General features: G+C 35.7%; 2 protein-coding genes across 4 annotated transcripts in view; both read right to left on the bottom strand.

Moving 5' to 3' along the window:
• The window catches only part of LOC100184982 (solute carrier family 15 member 2-like), a 19,138-nt gene extending 10,862 nt beyond the window's left edge, over positions 1 to 8,276 (bottom strand). The window contains exons 1-12 of one of the 3 annotated variants that reach the window (XM_026837415.1): positions 6,020 to 6,801; positions 5,701 to 5,776; positions 5,383 to 5,524; positions 4,982 to 5,074; positions 4,519 to 4,618; positions 4,017 to 4,107; positions 3,444 to 3,521; positions 2,947 to 3,029; positions 2,408 to 2,485; positions 1,794 to 1,928; positions 1,167 to 1,288; positions 731 to 812 (exon numbers count right to left, since the gene is read on the bottom strand). In XM_026837415.1, the coding sequence (XP_026693216.1) occupies positions 731 to 812; positions 1,167 to 1,288; positions 1,794 to 1,928; positions 2,408 to 2,485; positions 2,947 to 3,029; positions 3,444 to 3,521; positions 4,017 to 4,107; positions 4,519 to 4,618; positions 4,982 to 5,074; positions 5,383 to 5,524; positions 5,701 to 5,776; positions 6,020 to 6,109 (1,170 nt within the window). In that variant the 5' untranslated portion in view covers positions 6,110 to 6,801. Of the gene's footprint in view, positions 1 to 730; positions 813 to 1,166; positions 1,289 to 1,793; positions 1,929 to 2,407; positions 2,486 to 2,946; positions 3,030 to 3,443; positions 3,522 to 4,016; positions 4,108 to 4,518; positions 4,619 to 4,981; positions 5,075 to 5,382; positions 5,525 to 5,700; positions 5,777 to 6,019; positions 6,802 to 7,115; positions 7,160 to 7,957 lie in introns of those variants that run through there. The other 2 variants (XM_026837416.1, XM_018814637.2) reach the window with 2 other exon arrangements.
• Positions 8,277 to 8,592: 316 nt separating this feature from the next.
• Positions 8,593 to 17,033, bottom strand: part of LOC100182610 (nuclear pore glycoprotein p62-like) — a 9,122-nt gene continuing 681 nt past the window's right edge. Inside the window, exons 2-15 of the mRNA XM_002129730.4 lie at positions 15,956 to 16,089; positions 15,047 to 15,133; positions 14,700 to 14,750; positions 14,423 to 14,470; positions 13,533 to 13,948; positions 13,050 to 13,262; positions 12,599 to 12,673; positions 12,056 to 12,136; positions 11,579 to 11,665; positions 11,155 to 11,313; positions 10,501 to 10,640; positions 10,056 to 10,252; positions 9,514 to 9,625; positions 8,593 to 9,135 (exon numbers count right to left, since the gene is read on the bottom strand). Of these exons, the coding sequence (XP_002129766.1) occupies positions 8,977 to 9,135; positions 9,514 to 9,625; positions 10,056 to 10,252; positions 10,501 to 10,640; positions 11,155 to 11,313; positions 11,579 to 11,665; positions 12,056 to 12,136; positions 12,599 to 12,673; positions 13,050 to 13,262; positions 13,533 to 13,710 (1,401 nt within the window). The 5' untranslated portion in view covers positions 13,711 to 13,948; positions 14,423 to 14,470; positions 14,700 to 14,750; positions 15,047 to 15,133; positions 15,956 to 16,089 and the 3' untranslated portion in view covers positions 8,593 to 8,976. The remainder of the gene's footprint in view (positions 9,136 to 9,513; positions 9,626 to 10,055; positions 10,253 to 10,500; positions 10,641 to 11,154; positions 11,314 to 11,578; positions 11,666 to 12,055; positions 12,137 to 12,598; positions 12,674 to 13,049; positions 13,263 to 13,532; positions 13,949 to 14,422; positions 14,471 to 14,699; positions 14,751 to 15,046; positions 15,134 to 15,955; positions 16,090 to 17,033) is intronic.

Raw genomic sequence — 17,033 nt, 5'->3', positions numbered from 1 at the left:
TTTTTATTATGATTTTTTCTAGTTTTCCTGTAGATGTGAATATAAGTGCCACTGTCACATTTGAGTATTTTTAACAAATATAGGGTGTTAAATGCAGTTACACTCATATAGTTGTGAAAATATGTTTGTGCATTATTTTGTATTTTTGAAAAATTTACTAAGTTAAAATGCAATACACTGACAATATTTTGAAGGTTTTAATGTTAAAATATAGTAAGTGACAGACTGGGATGTATTCTATTACTTATTAATGTTATCAAATTACCCCAACACCCAGGGTGTTTTCTATTAATATAAATAGACTTCACTATGTTAAATTTTTAACAAAATATAGGGTGTAAAATGCAGTTAAGAAATACCAATATAGGACCACACACACAAATGCTATAATATAAAATAAACTAGTAATAGGCTACGTCCCAGACTATCACTTACAACAAGTGAAATATATATATAGTATAAAGCTAAATCAATTTAAATCAACTTACATCAATCATCATTTTTACACCTGAAATTTTGTTAAAAATTAAAAAAAAAAGTTAAAAATTTAATTTTCCTATGGCACACCCTCACCCTCACTTTGGCTTAAATCAATTTAAATCAACTTACATCAATCATCATTTTTACACCTGAAATTTTGTTAAAAATTAAAAAAAAAAGTTAAAAATTTAATTTTCCTATGGCACACCCCCACCCTCACTTTGGCTTAAATCAATTTAAATCAACTTACATCAATCATCATTTGAACTAAAGCAGCAACAACAAAAGCAAGTCCAGCAAGTAGCATACCAAGTGTCATTCTTCGCAGGGGTCTGGAGGGAAATAACAGTTTAATAAATTAAAAACATAACAGGGTGGGGGTATAATAGAGTGAGGCAAGCCATAGGAGCTGAGATTTAAGCCAGAGTTGGCCCGTTACCACAACATTTTATATGCATTCTATTTTTATAACAGTGAGGTCCTATCAAATGTAGGCCAGAGTTGGCCCTTTATCCCAATATATGCACATTCTATTCTATATGGGTGAGGTCCTACAGCGAGGCGTGCTATGGGACCTGGGATTTAAACCAAAGTTGCTCATTACCCCAACATCGCATATTATGCTTTATTAAACCCATTACCCCAATACTGAGACATGTATTAAGTAATTACAAAATACAACTTACGTGAAATTGATCTTAAAGTGTCGAAGACATGGGTATAAAGTAACTTCAAATAATGGAATAAGCGTAACGATCATTAGTGGGTTGCATATCTGCATTTGATCTGGTAGTACACGTAGACTCCCCTGTGAGGTAAGCATTATGTAACAATGGATATTGTGATATGTAATATTAAGTTTTGTGACTGAATAAATGGAGCGTTAGTGCAAGACACGTTGGTATTTTTGTCAGCTAGTTTTACAAAGCGTCAACAAAACAATAACCTTGAATTAGTTGCACCACTTTTCACAGGTGATTATATAAGTTAAGTTGTATTTGACCCACACTTCAGTATTTTAGCTAGTTTTACAATATGTCAACAAAACAATAACGATGAGTTAGTTGCACCACTTTTCACATGTGTTTATATAAGTTAAGTTGTATTTGACCAACACTTTAATATTTTTCACATTTAGTTTTATGAAAATTGCCCCAAACAATAACTCTAAATTAGTTGCACCACTTAATTGTCTACATAAATTATGTGACATTTTTCCCCAAACCTTATCTTTTCGGTGGCAAATTTATGGTGTTTGCCACGTGCCACCGTAAATTTCGTATACCATTATACATTTTATATACACCACTTACCACATAACCATCCATTCTCACAGCTTGTAATGTCCACCTTGATCCTTGTTGGTCAAATAAAGTCCAGAATAAAGGAAGGGGAATGTAAAGGACCACAATACGAAGGACATACTTGATATCTCGGACAAGTTTCGCCTGCAAATATAATTGAGAACTTTTTAAATTTATTTAAAAGTTTGGTTTACGCATTTATCCAATGTTTGACAACAGTTTTAATACAGTTATTAGATACTTTTATTGAAATACCAGGCTGGTGATGCCATTTTAAGAATATATCTGTAACACATTTTTTGTTGGACTTTTTGTCTATAATGTGTCTCGTGACCGTTATTTCGTTAATTGTCCAACTCATGAGCACTAGATCAGGGCCAGATTTGTGTTTTCTACCAAGATTAACTGTATATATAGTAGAAAGGGGGAAGATGGGACACCTTTTCATTCTATTTTCTCGTACATTTTGGTAGCAAACAAAAAACATTCAAGGAATTATAAAACCTTGTCCTCGCGACTTTCATAGACCATTGTTAATTGTTTAAAATACGATCAGGATATTTATATATTTCGTGCTAAAGGTGTCCCATCTTCCCCCAGCCCACTATATTTATATAACTAACATCTGTGGTCTCCAAAGCATAATCCATCCAATGTTTCTTGTCTTTTACCGGAGCGTTCCATCTTGCACTCAGAGCTCTCTGTTTATATAACATTGTTGTTGATTATACACACTTGCATTGGTTGTATGATTGTATTGAAGCTATTGCAGTGTGTGGATAGGCAGGCATGACTTTTGGTTGGTTTGGTCATTTATATCCTCGTGGCTGGAAACATGAGTGACTTATCCATGGTTGCCACTCCCATGCCCACAGTCGAGTTGCTGAAGCTATTGCAGTGTGTGGATAAGCAGGCATGACTTTTGGTTGGTTTGGTCATTTATGTGCCCTCGGACTTACATAAACATAGCATAAAGTAACATAGACATCACATAGACATACATAAACATCTTATAAATAATATAAATATCACATTAACTAACATAAACAACATATAAAGTAACATAGACATCACATACTTACATAAACATCACATAAAGTAACATAGATTTCACATACTCACATAAACATCATATATTATAACATAGACATCACAAACTTACATAAATAGCCTTAGGAACCTCAAAAAAGATATTCCCAGTTGGTGGTTGGCGGTAATAGAACCTTGTTCCCATGAAAAATGAAACTGGAAGAAAAAGTAAAAAAAAGTAAAAAACCTTCGGTTACAATACAAGCGACTAACCACCGAGTTATGGCCTAAACTAAACAGAACTAATATATAACATTGGAAATTGTTTTTAGGCCAGAGTTTGCCATAATACATATATTGGAATATATCTTTTGATTTAAGATGGTATAAAATAAAGAGGATAAATATATGTATTATGCGTATGAGTGTAGCATGAACATTTATTCCAATCTAGTCACAACCCATTAGTGGCAACTGGGTTGGAGCAATTGTCGTTAAGTGGCCAAGGACACATACACCCACAATGGTAGCAGCATCCAGCCTTGAACCTGTAACCCCTCGACTAGAGGCAAGTACATTTAAGGCCATACATACAACCTACTTAATGTAACTTCACATATGTCTACTTACATATAGCAATTACCATAAGGGCGGCAGGAATTCCAAACGCAAGTGCATAACAATCATCACCAAAACAGGTAACTTCATCTGTAATATTATACTATAATACAGTAGTATGGGGGAAGGTGGGACACTTTTAACTCTATTTTCTCGTCCCATTTAGGAGTAAACAAAGAACATTCAAAGAAATATGAAACTATGTCCTCATGACTCTCACAGACCGTTGTTAATTGGTTAAAACACAATCAGAATATCTGGATATTATGTGCCAAAGGTGTCCCACCTTCCCCCACCCTACTATATTAAAGCTTGGAAATAAATACTCCATAAACCGAATATACTGGCAAATTCAGGTCTTAACCCCAGGTCCTCTGGCGTGAGTTGCTGTGAACCAAACTTATACAGTATTATTGGTACTAATATTATTACAGAATAGAAAAACAATGATAAGTTTTTATTAATACAATTTTGTATGCAATACAAATAAAAGAAATAACATAACACGACACCATATCAAACCTTTCATAACCTTAAATATAATAGAAATAGCAGAACACAAACAATAGAAACAACATAACATACCTCTAATAATTGGTGAAACGAATGTGGAGACCAAACTACCAGCGTTAATTGCGAAGTAAAATAACGAGAAGAAACTTCGGCGATATTGATCCTATAAAAATAACATAAATATATATAGAAATCATATAAATATATATAGAAATATTTTTATACAGATATATATGGGTGAGGTCCTACAGTGATGCATGCCATGGGACCTGGGATTTAGACCAGTGTTGCCCCATTACCCCAACATTGTATATGCACATTCTATTCTATATGGGTGAGGTCCTACAGTGGGTGAGGTCCTCAACACCCAGGCTGCTAAACATATTAGTGATCACTGGGTTGAAGCAATGTCAATTAGGTGTCTTTCCCAAAGGCACACACACTTATCAGTATCGAGCATTGAACCCGGTATCCTATGGTTACAATGCAAGAGCCTAACCACTGAGCTATGGTGCCGGACAAAAATATAAACACTAAACAGAACTAATATATAAAACATGAAACATTTTTTTACCTGGTCTTCATCAAACTGGTCTCCACCAAAAGCTGACACGCAAGGTTTAATACCACCCGTTCCGAATGCGATCACCAGTAATCCCATAGACGATAGAACGCTGTTGTACGTATATAATTATATATTAATATATATATATACTCAACAACCCATTAGTGACCACTGGGTTGGAAGACATTTGCACAACTTTGAATTTATACCCTGTTGTATATATGGACATTTGCATAATATGAATGAATTTTAATAGAGTAAACAAGATTTGTATAATTGTATGCTTAGACACTGAACGTTTATATATTTGCATGAGGCAGCGATAGTTACACATGATCAAGTAATATCCAACTTAATGTTTTAATGTTTACTGATTAGTGCAGTGAAAAAAAATTGAGAAAACCTGCCCACCTTGCCCCCCGGTTTAGCACCATACCATAACTATGTTAACTCCTTTTCAACAAGTACTTACGCGTGTACTGTTGTATTTCCAAGCGTTCCAATGGCTCCCAACATATTGAGAATCATACCAAGGGCATACACAATGGACAAATACAAGATTGTGCTGGAAAAATAACATTGTAATATTAACAAGTGAACACGTATTTAATATATTTACCTTGACACACAGCTTAAGCATCATATATATAATTAAACAAATGGTTGAATAGCAACTTGTTTTTTCTTTGCAGGGCCGGGCAACCACAGTAGTAATAACAGGTGTTCTGTTTCATACACCTTGTGCCCGCTTTTTACAATGTATATAACTTATGTATCCTCTGTTTATGCATTCACACTCCCCCCCCCCCCCCCAATGGTGGCAGCATCAAGCCTTGAATCCTGTATCTTCTAGTCATGATACAAAACACTTACTTATATTTTCCCCACCAACTGTCAGCAACTATAGCACCAAATATGGGGAACAGATAAGCAAGCACAGTAAACGCATGATAGACTGCAGTAGCTGTGTCTTCATCCCAATGTAGGTAATACTTCAAGTATAATACAAGGATGGCTGGAAACAGGGATGAAAAAGTTTAGTTCTTTCTGCAGACACTTAAATTGCCAAATTTTCTGAATTATTTCGAAGAACCTTGTTTTATAATTAAAAATTGTTTAGAATAAAAACTCTGTCTATGGTGGTTTTATGATTAATTTGAAACACTATGTTGTATGACATCATAAACTTACTTCTCATTCCATAATAAGAATATCTTTCGCAAAACTCGTTTCCGAGAATAAAGAAAATGCATTTCGGAAATCCTTTCTAAAATAAAAAACATAAACACATTAAAAACTCTTTTATGCATAAACTAAAATGGTAATCAATTAAAAACACTTATTTTTGCATTTTTATAAAATATATACAAGGTAAAAATCTTATTAACAAATTGTTTGAGCTACAGTTATAATAGAATAAACCCAAAATGTGCTAAACTAAAATTAAATAGTTAAAAGTCAAATGCGTTAAATAACTAAAAAATTCAAAAAAATTGTTTTAACTATAAACCTTTTGTTTCGTAACAATCTGTTTGTTACTTGTTGCAGATTGGTCACTAAGCAACAGTGGTTCAAGCTCATATTCTTCATCATTGAGCATTTAGTCAGAAGGTAAACAAATTTTCGCAACTATATGTATATTGGTGTGTATATGTGTATATATGGGTGTGTTGTGCATTAGTGAGCTTATAGGTGTGTATTTTGTGTATATTGTGCTAAAACAACATCTAACTGCCCTGGAGATAACCTTTTAATAAAATATACATTTTATATTTATGTATGTTGCTAGGCGGGAACTTATGTGATTTTTTCATGGTTTAAACTCATAAACCAGATTTAAAACTAGGATTTTTGCGCGGAGAATATTTTTTCCGTCTTATCGCTCTTGTGTTCTTAGTTATCGTGACCAAAGAGAGGAAAAAATGCATAAATGAATGCATTTCATTTAAATGAATCATTCATTTCATGCATTCATTTATTTTCGCAACAATTTTGCGCGGATTTCCGTTAGAACTATTTCTTGTCGTATACGGTAGTGTTGGTTACAAATGGCAATGCGCGGATTTTCTTACGAATCAGCAAAGTTGTCGGGGTTCGTAGAACAATTTGCCCACAGTCGCTTAAAAAATAGCTATTGCAGCGTGCAGGCAAAAAAATACTAATTTAACCCCATTTTCCCGGAAATTTCGACACATTCTATTCTTGCATTACAAAATTTGCTATTTTTTTCCAATATTTTTGGCTAAATACAAGTAAAAAACACTTCGAAAACTAAGCAAACAAAAAATTATAATTTTGCAAAATAAAACGCATTTTAGGAATTCCCCTTATGGTAATTATCGATTTAAAAACAAAAATCATATATTTTAACAAAAATATATTGGGGAGCGATTGAAATCGCAGATACCAAATATTTTATTTGACCCTTCAAATATAATAGCGAAAATCATGTTTAAAAAATCGATTACGGAAATAAAATTAGCAGCAAAATAAAAGTTGTTAAAAATAAGCTACGGGTTATAACTGCCCGAGGAAAATTGTCTGATAATGTTGCGACCAGAGTATGTTTATCTACGGACTCTGATTGCGACAATAACCTAACTTACCGCTGGCTTGACTTCTTCCATTTGTGAGACATCATCGCTGCTACCTGATTATTTAATAAGCGTATTAAATAATGTAACTAACTAAAACGTTACGTTGTTACTCGTAAGCGGGCACGAGGTTTATGAAACAGAACACCCCTGTTATAACGACTGTCGTTGCTCCGCCATGCGAGGATAAATAATTTATATTCATTCAATACACCCTAAAAATATTCATTATAAATAAGTCACATACGTTGTTACTCGTAATAAGCGGTCACGAGGAGTATAAAACAGAACATCCGTGTTATAATTCTTCTGCTATACGCAAGGATACGTTAGTCACTACATGGTAACTCGTAAGCTGGCACGAGGTGTTAAACCCGTGTGACTGTCGTTTTCCGGCTACGTGAGGATAAAGTAAGTTACATACATACATACACTTTCAAAACTGCGAACGCGTTTTAAAACGACAATGCGAAATGATATTTAAATCCGTATTGTCTGCATGCATAATACAGTTTGCAATGAACAGAAAGATACAATTCGCGATGAAAAATAAATAACTGCCTAAAGTTAATTGCCGCTATGGCGTTTTTAAAACGACACCAGGCGATTCGTATTGCCTGCATGTAATGGTAACTAAAGCAAAATAAACGTTAAACTTTGTTAAAATTTTAAAGTATCTCCGCCACGCGAGGATAAGTTAATCACTTCAAATGTGGCGAACGTGTTTTTAAAACGACACCTCGCGAAACAATTCTTGAATACAGTATTCTCTGCATGCATAATATAAATCGCAATCAAAATAAACGTTAAACTTTGCAAAGTTTAAACAATATAAAGAAAAATACAGAACATACCTTTTTCATCTTTAGTAGCGCCCATTTTGAAACTGTATTCCTTTGTATAATTGTTGTTGTATGTTATAATTTCTATCTAAAATCTAAACGAATTAATCCGGACAAGGTTTAAAAAAATAGAAAAACTCGATCGAAAATGATTTGTAGAAAATAAAAGTAATAAAAGTTGCTTCCATAATACAATACTTTAACTTTAAAAAACATTTTATAGGGTGGGGAAATACTGTCTTTACTAGTTAGTTGAGAAAACAACAAACACAAAATCCCCTAAAATTTCTTAGTGATTTTTTTTGTCGCAATTGACTGAAAGCAATATTTGCACCTTAAAATATTTTTAGTGTGGAAAAACTGTCTTTATTATTTAAGATATTAAAATTCCGCTTAAAAAAGGGGACAGAATTTCAACGCTCTTTCTTTCGCTGTAATTGACTGAAAGACATATTCTGCATCACGGGCGCTTTTATATAAAGCAAATGTTGCTAATTATAATTTGTATGCGTAAGGTGCCTAACCAAACACCACCTGACTTCCAGTAAACTGATTAATACTCATTGTTTGATCATAGTTAATGTTATGATAAGTTAAACAGCATTATGACGTACTTTGACCCTTCAACCAGCATTGTTACGTCATAAATCACGCATTGTTTGTTGTTTACTTTCAAAAATGAAACAATTTTCATATTAAATGCAAGTCACTGGCCTTTGGCCATGTTGCAAATATTTGTTGCATAAAAATTACAATTCTCATAACCTAAAAGGTTATTTTCAGGTTGTGCTCTAAATTCTAATTAATATAAATGTTTTTATAACTGCTTCAATAAATGATGTTTATCAAAACAGTTTTTTCCCCCAAAAAATAGGTAAAAACTTTTTGTTTAAATTTACTCATGATTTGAAATTCATAAATATTTATATTTTCGGCAGTGAAAATTGTTCGTTTATGATCTCTATACCCACAGTTTTTTATCTCTATGAGATAAACCATCTTTGTAGTTCCGGTTTCCGCAAAAATCTCCATCAATCAAATGCGAGTCTGAATCGGCTCTCTTGCTCCACTTTGTGAGCGTTTACTTCTTTTACTAAAACATTCAACTTCTGCTGGAGGGCACCAGAGTTACTGTCCAACCATTGCAAGGAATCCATATGTGCAGATAATATCTTGGATATCTGGTTGACCTGGAATAATGGATTGTTAAGTAATTGTTAATTTGCAACTACAGTCGTTGTAACACAGGTGTTCTGTTTTCATACACCTTGTGCCAGCTTACAAGTTACCACGTATATAACTTTGCAAGTGATTCTATTTCTGCATGGCTGACAATAAGTACAACCCATTAGTGACCACTGGGTTGGAACAATTACCGTTAAGTGTCTTGCCCAAGGACGCGTACGCCCACAATAGAAGCAGCGAAGAGCCTCATTAAACCCATAAACTCTGGGCAAAGGCAGATACCCACTTTGCCGCATCACCAAACACAGGTTCCCACTCACAAAGATATAATCTTTATACACAACTAGTTCCAACCCATGATAATACAACCATAAACAACTTACTGGGTCAGCAGCATCAGCAGGTTGACTTGTAGCGTTGATATGCTCAATTACCTCCTTCAAATCCTGAACCATTTGTTTAAGTTGGGCGTCAATGTTTTCAGCAAGGTTATAACTGGAGATATATAAATGTTTTGTCATAGTTGGCTTTATTACATCACTGAAGATGCATTGTTGCATACTTTTGCATTGATGTGTAAAACAAAAGTGTTCCAAGCTGGTCTTTATATAACACTCACTCTTGTCTAGTCTAACACTGAGGATGGTTAAAGTTGATCAACTGAAACTGCGCCATCCTCAGTGTTAGAGTGAGTGTTACAAGTACCAAGCTGGTCTTTATATAACACTCACTCTTGTCTCACCTAACACTGAGGATGGTGCAGTTTCAGTTAATTAACTTTAACCATCCTCAGTGTTAGATGAGACAAGAGTGAATGTTACAAGTACCACGCTGGTCTTTATATAACACTCACTCTTGTCTCGTCTAACACTGAGAATGGTGCAGTTTCAGTTAATCAATTTAAACCACTCTTAATGTTACTTACGTTCTTTCCCTTTCTACATCTGCATGATGTGTGTGCACAGCTCCAGCTAGTGACGATACTTGCTGCCTTGTCTTCTCCTCAAGAGGGAGCAAGAGATCTTCCAGTTCTTGTTGTTGAGTCCTGATGAAATCAATCTCCTGGTCAAGTCTGTCCTGATCGCATTTCACTTTTTCAAACTCACTATTTAAGTTGGTGATCTAAAACGTAAAGTTACAATGTAAATATGTTGAAATAACTTCAGCAACTCGACTGTGGGCATGGGAGTGGCAACCATGGATAAGTCACTCAAGTTTCCACCCACAAGGATATAAGCGACACAACCAACCAAAAGTCTGCTTATCCACAAACTACAAAAGCTTCAGCAATACCATAACATAATTTTATCCAAAACAACACCATACATACAAAGGTACTAGGTTCAAATCCCAGCCAAGCCACACCCTACCTTTTCCCCATTATCAATAAGCAGTTTATCCCACGCATTAACTTGTGTGGCTTGTGTGAGGAACAGTTGTTCCTGTTGCTCCAATTCATTTGTCCATTTGTTGATCCTGGTTTCTAAATCTTTATATCTCAACGATGGGGCTGTGGATCAAGTGATCGTACTTTAATTTTTCCTGGGGCTTACATTGTAACAGAAAGATAGAAAACTAAAAATAAATACCAATATCCATTCTAATAGTAGAAGTATGTGTCTTACAGTAGCGAAATTGCTCCAACCCGGTGGCCACTAATGGCTTTTTCGAAATCTGAGGTACAATGCAGTTTCGCGCTATAGGACCACCATACCAAAATAGCACAATATTTGCAATTGAAACCAATTATAACAGGGAACAGCTGCAGAATTTTGATGAAGCTTTAGTCTCAAGGATCCTAAAACTGCAGGAATGGGCTCTGACCTAAATCCCAGATTTCCTGGCGTGCCACACCAAATACAACTTGTATAATATAGTAGGGTGGGGGAAGACGGGACACCTTAAGCACATAATATAGAAATATCCTTTATAATCTTTGAGTGTTCTTTGTTCACTACCAATTGGGACAAGAAAATAGAATAAAAGAGGCGTCCCATCTTTCCCCACCCTTCTATATAGCTTACTTTCTGCAACAACTGCAGCTGTTGCTGTCGTGGTTGTAGTGGCAGCAGTGGCTCCTGGCAGCTTAATACCCCCACCGAGTGATGAACTTGTTGTAGCAGCAGCCCCACCAAGTGACAAGCCACCACCTAATTTAAATCCACTAGATGTCGAACTTGAGGCTGAAAAAAATGACCTATTACTGGTGTGTGAACATAACTACTGGAGGTATTACAAAAATGCCAAACTACTAAACTAGTCATATATATTCAAACTCGAAATTGGTTATTTATAGCCATTGCAGTACTTGCTATTGGTGTGTGGGAACTAATATTGTAGGTGCTCTGTAGTAATCAGGGGTAAACAAACTATTTATAGTAGCAATACTACTACTGTGCATATATATACTGGCTTAGGAAAATGTGACTATACACTTTTTTTACTAACCTGGTGCTGCTGTCGTCGTGGCAGCTGAAGAAGTGAGGCCGAAACTGCCAGCGGAGGGAGCTATTGCTGTCTTTGGTGCAGTTGATGCTTATAAGATACATAAATATCATATAAAATGAAACTAGAGTACTTTCACATAGATCGTTGGGTCAATGACTAGGGGTCTGGTGCTAAGAAAACGCAACAGACAAATACCAAGTCCAACCACTTGTTTAATTAAAGATAAATATTTCGCCTAAAATGGCATCGGCAGTCTTTTATTCGAATGGAATCTATGATTGAAGAAATATTAAACTTGAAACAATATTAAAGAACTAAAAAAAAGAAATCTTAGGGCAATGGTCCAGCTCTGTCCTAAATCCCATATCCCATGATGGGCTTCGCTGTATGACCTCACCCATATACAATAGAATGTGCATATACAATTTTGGGCAAAGAATAATACATACATAAGTAACATAACATATAAATACTTACTTGCAGCCAGACTAAATGGAGAAGCAGAGGCCACTGGTGGAGCTGTGGTTTTTGTTGCTGTTGTTGTACCGAGTTTCAATCCTATATAACATGGGGGGAATATAAAAATGATTCATGTCAACTCTGGGGCAAATATGATACATTATATGCAAACAGTCTGGAAAACAAAGTAATATGTAGCCTATATAAAGTAGGGTAGGGGAAGATGGGACACTTTTTGACTGTCTTTACTCGTCCCATTTAGTAGTAAACAAAAAACATTCAAAGAATTATAAAACCATATCCTCACGACTCCCATACACCGGTGTTAACTGTTTAAAACACGATCAGGATATTTGGTTATTTTGTGTTAAAGATGTCCCATCTTCCCCCACGCTACTGTATATGTATATATATATATTGATCATACTACATCAATTAAACAGGTATAATCTAAAATATGGCCCAGATAGCACACTGTTTTTTCAAACAACATTTCCATTTTTTGGACATATTATTGTTATGTCTATTCTATTAAATATATTAATATTATTTCTATTTTACCTCCTCCAAGTTGGAAACCGCTAGATGGCGTAGTGGAGCTTGCAGATCCACCAAGCATAAAACCAGATTTTGTGGCTGGAGGTGGAAATGAGAAAAAAGTGTATTTATACTAAACTACCAATATTCTATAAGAGGACCAAACATTGTTGTAATCTGTATAAGAGGTCCTACCAGAGAAGTTAGGATTCAAACCAGAGTTGGCTTAATACTGCAATATTTATAAGTATAATGTACGTAACTTATTTATCCTTGCATGATGGGGCAATGACAGTCGTTATAATACAGGTGGTCTGTTCCATATACCTCATGCCCCCAGTGTAACTTCGTGGCTGATGGGAGTTTTTCTGTATGGCTGACATTTAGATAACCCATTAGTGACCACTGGGTTGAAGCAATTGCCGTTAAATGTCTTGCCCAAGGAACACAATGATATCAGCATACAACTCATTACCTGCTGCTGTTGTTGCAGCTGCCGGCTTCTGTTGAGCGTTAGTACTTGACGCTAATGCTGAGCTCAAAAATGGGGCAGCAGCACTGACACCCGACCCTGTGCCCGCTGTCGAGCCAAGCTGGAACCCAGATGCAGCCGGTGTGGTTGTAGCAACACTTGATGTTAACCCACCAAGTTTAAACCCAGATGATAAACCACCAAGTTGGAAACCATCTGTAAATGAAATCAAACTCAATAAAACACATTGCATTGAATCTGAAAATTCGAATTCAAAAACTGCCAGCAAATGAATAATCAAAGTTAGGCCCATTGTAAATTTTGAATTACATGTTCCCTTTTTCACAGGTGTTCTTATATGAACACCTGTAAAAGTTGTATTTAACTGACACTTTAGGATTTTTGATAGCAATTCAAGTGTTGACAAAACCAAAACTTCTAATTGGTTGCACCACTTTTCATATATACACATAATCCCATTATCACCTGTTTTTGCTGGCTGTTGAGTTAGAGAAAACCCAGTTGATGCAGTTTGCTGTACAGGTTGTGCTGTAGTAGCAACGCCACCAAGAGAAACCGGTTTTGAAGCCAACCCAGTAGCCTGTGCAGGCTGTGAAAAACCAGTAGCAGGAGTGCTTGGCTGAGCTGTAGCCAAACCGAACATGGATTTTGTTGCTGCTGTCGTTGTTGTTGAACCAAAATTTAAAAGAGCGGAAGGGTTGGCTTGGGAAGACGGTTTTGTTGTAGAAGCTCCGAACCCGAATCCAGAAGATAAGCCGTGGACGTTGATCCAAAGGTAGGAGCAGCGGTTTGTGGAAGAGAGAAAGCTCCTCCTGATGTGGATGCGGGGTTGGATGCAAGGAAAGAAGAGGAAGCACCAAGGGAGCCTCCGAATGGTTTCGCTATATTAAGGTTTATTGTACTATTACTATTATGTATTAAGAAAATAGACTATTGCATTTTCTCTTATTCCTTTATGTGAATAATAGTTATATATATTATGTTTTTATATATAGTAGGGTGGGGGAAGGTGGGACACCTTTAGCACATAATAACCAAATATTTAGATCGTGTTTTAAACAATTAACAACGGTATAATGGGAGTTGGGAGGATACGGTTCTATCTATGATTATTTGAATTTTCTTTGTTTGCTACCAAATGTGACAAGGAAATGGAACAAAAAGGTGTTCCATCTTCTCCCACCCTACTATATATATTAAAAAAACTTTTTGTAACGATACATTACACTGCACATTATAATGGTAACTTGGTACATTTTACAAGTATTGACTAACGAAAATCAATACTTGTAAAATGTCTATACTTGTAAACTAAAAAAAGGTAAATAGTAATAACTACAAACACCAAATCCAACCTCCAAACAACCCTGACCCTGTTGCTGCTGTAGTTGCTTGATTTCCACCTACACAAATGTTATATAATACACAACGCTTTATTTAGGTTCGTTATATAAATTTTAGCTAGCAAAAACATAACGTAACTTTATAAAATGCAATAAAGTATACTTAAACAACAAAGAAAAGGGAATTGGTAGCAAAACAACAGTCATTAAAAAACAACAAAAAGCATGGCTACTAAACAGTAGCAAAATTAATGATATGTATATTTATAAAGACAAAGTTATTGCAAACCTGACGTGCTTCCGAACAAACCACTCCCCGCTGATGTAACTTGACTTCCACCTATATAAATATATATAGTTAGTAACATAACACAGACAGGTCTATTAGAGATATAACTAATTATAAAAGTACTTAAGTACATTAACATGCATGGAACACAGGTACCATTCAAAACACAGGGAGGCAGGGATAGTTAGACACAATCCTGTGAAACAAATCTTACTTATTGGTTGTAATGTTTACAGATTAATGCAGTGTAGAAATTATACATTGGCCTGCCCACCTTGCAACCCCAGGTTGGTGCATATATATAACCCATATATATAACATATATAACATACAAGTTACACTTGTACCTGTTGCAGTAGAAGCAACAGGAGCAAAAGAGAATCCCGTAGATTGTGTTGCAGGGGTTGAACTACCAAACAAAGATGACGATTGGCCTGGGAGATGAATAAATACTTTAGTGTTGTAACATGTCTGTCATATTGAGCACAGATGTATGCGTCATTCATGGCTTCATACTACTAATACTCACTGTCGAGTTATAACACGGGTGTCTTCTTATACACCAGACACACATGGTGTATTCATACACCTCATGCTCACTGTCGAGTTATAACATGGGTGTCTTCTTATACACCGGACACACATGGTGTATTCATACACCTCATGCTCACTGTCGAGTTATAACATGGGTGTCTTCTTATACACCTGACACACATGGTGTATTCATACACCTCATGCTCACTGTCAAGTTATAACATGGGTGTCTTCTTATACACCTGACACACATGGTGTATTCATACACCTCATGCTCACTGTCAAGTTATAACATGGGTGTCTTCTTATACACCAGACACACATGGTGTATACATACACCTCATGCTCACTGTCGAGTTATAACATGGGTGTTTTCTTATACACCGGACACACATGGTGTATTCATACACCTCATGCTCACTGTCAAGTTATAACATGGGTGTCTTCTTATACACCAGACACACATGGTGTATTCATACACCTCATGCTCACTGTCGAGTTATAACATGGGTGTCTTCTTATACACCAGACACACATGGTGTATTCATACACCTCATGCTCACTGTCAAGTTATAACATGGGTGTCTTCTTATACACCAGACACACATGGTGTATTCATACACCTCATGCTCACTGTCAAGTTATAACATGGGTGTCTTCTTATACACCTGACACACATGGTGTATTCATGCACCTCTGCATTATATTTAATACAATCTTACCAGTGGTACCGATACCCCCTCCAAACCCTGTGTTATTTCCCCCACCACCTCCAAAGGAGAATCCAGTGTTACTAGTTGTTGCTGGTGCAGCTGAAGTTTGGCCAAAACTAAAGGCATTTGAAGGGGTTCCAAAACTGTGGGTTAAAGTTAAGCTTTACATTGAAGCATTGTTGTGTTTTATATCATTTCAATCAAGACTAGAGTCTTTATGACTAACAAACTTTTTCTAACTTGCACTGTAATTTCATTTGCTTAGGAGTCATGACCAAATTAGTTTTACTCTTTCAAACACCCAAGCTTTCTGTCTTAAATATAGTTGTACACCACTTTATATTTAGAGCAGTGAAATATAGGTTATCAAACCAGGGTAATGTATAAAAACACACAACATATATTATATATTCTCCAAAGTCAAAAACATACTATATATTGGTAAACACTCAATATTGTTAAAATATAAATATTGTTGTCACAAATATAGGCACTAGTAAAGAATTCTATGGTACATAATAGAATAGGCTGGTAAAAAGTGTTAGGGGTTGGTGGTTAGGGGTTTAGTAGTTAGTGGTTATAGTGGTTATAGTGGTTATAGTGGTTAGTGGTTAGTGGTTAGTGGTTAGTTGTTAGGGGTTAGCAAATAAGGTGGGGGGGGATTCTTTATTAGCATCCAAATATGATATATATTTATATAGTCAATTTCTGACCAATACTAAATGGGTAATACTGCCGCTGGTGACCAGTGAAAATTTTGGTCTCAAAATGTTCCTTACATCTCCCTGATACCCGCTGCAGTGGCGTCGATTTTATAAAAACGTAGGGGTTGCGACATTACACTATGTTAGCTGAAAGTAGGTATATGTAGAACAAGTAAAACCACGCATATAACGTGCGCGGCATTCAATAGAAAAGGTATGACATAAGTCTGGCAGTTGATTGCGGGTAAGTGTTTAAAAAACTTACAATATGACATGTAAATATCGTTATATAATTGCCAATACGTTGATTATACAGACAGACGGTCACTCGTTGGCCGTACGATAATGGACCACATCACAATACCGCGTATGACGTAACATTA

Source organism: Ciona intestinalis, chromosome 13, assembly GCF_000224145.3.
Source record: "Ciona intestinalis chromosome 13, KH, whole genome shotgun sequence".
Taxonomy (NCBI): Eukaryota; Metazoa; Chordata; class Ascidiacea; order Phlebobranchia; family Cionidae; genus Ciona; species Ciona intestinalis.
This window is presented reverse-complemented; position numbering and strand designations above follow the sequence as displayed.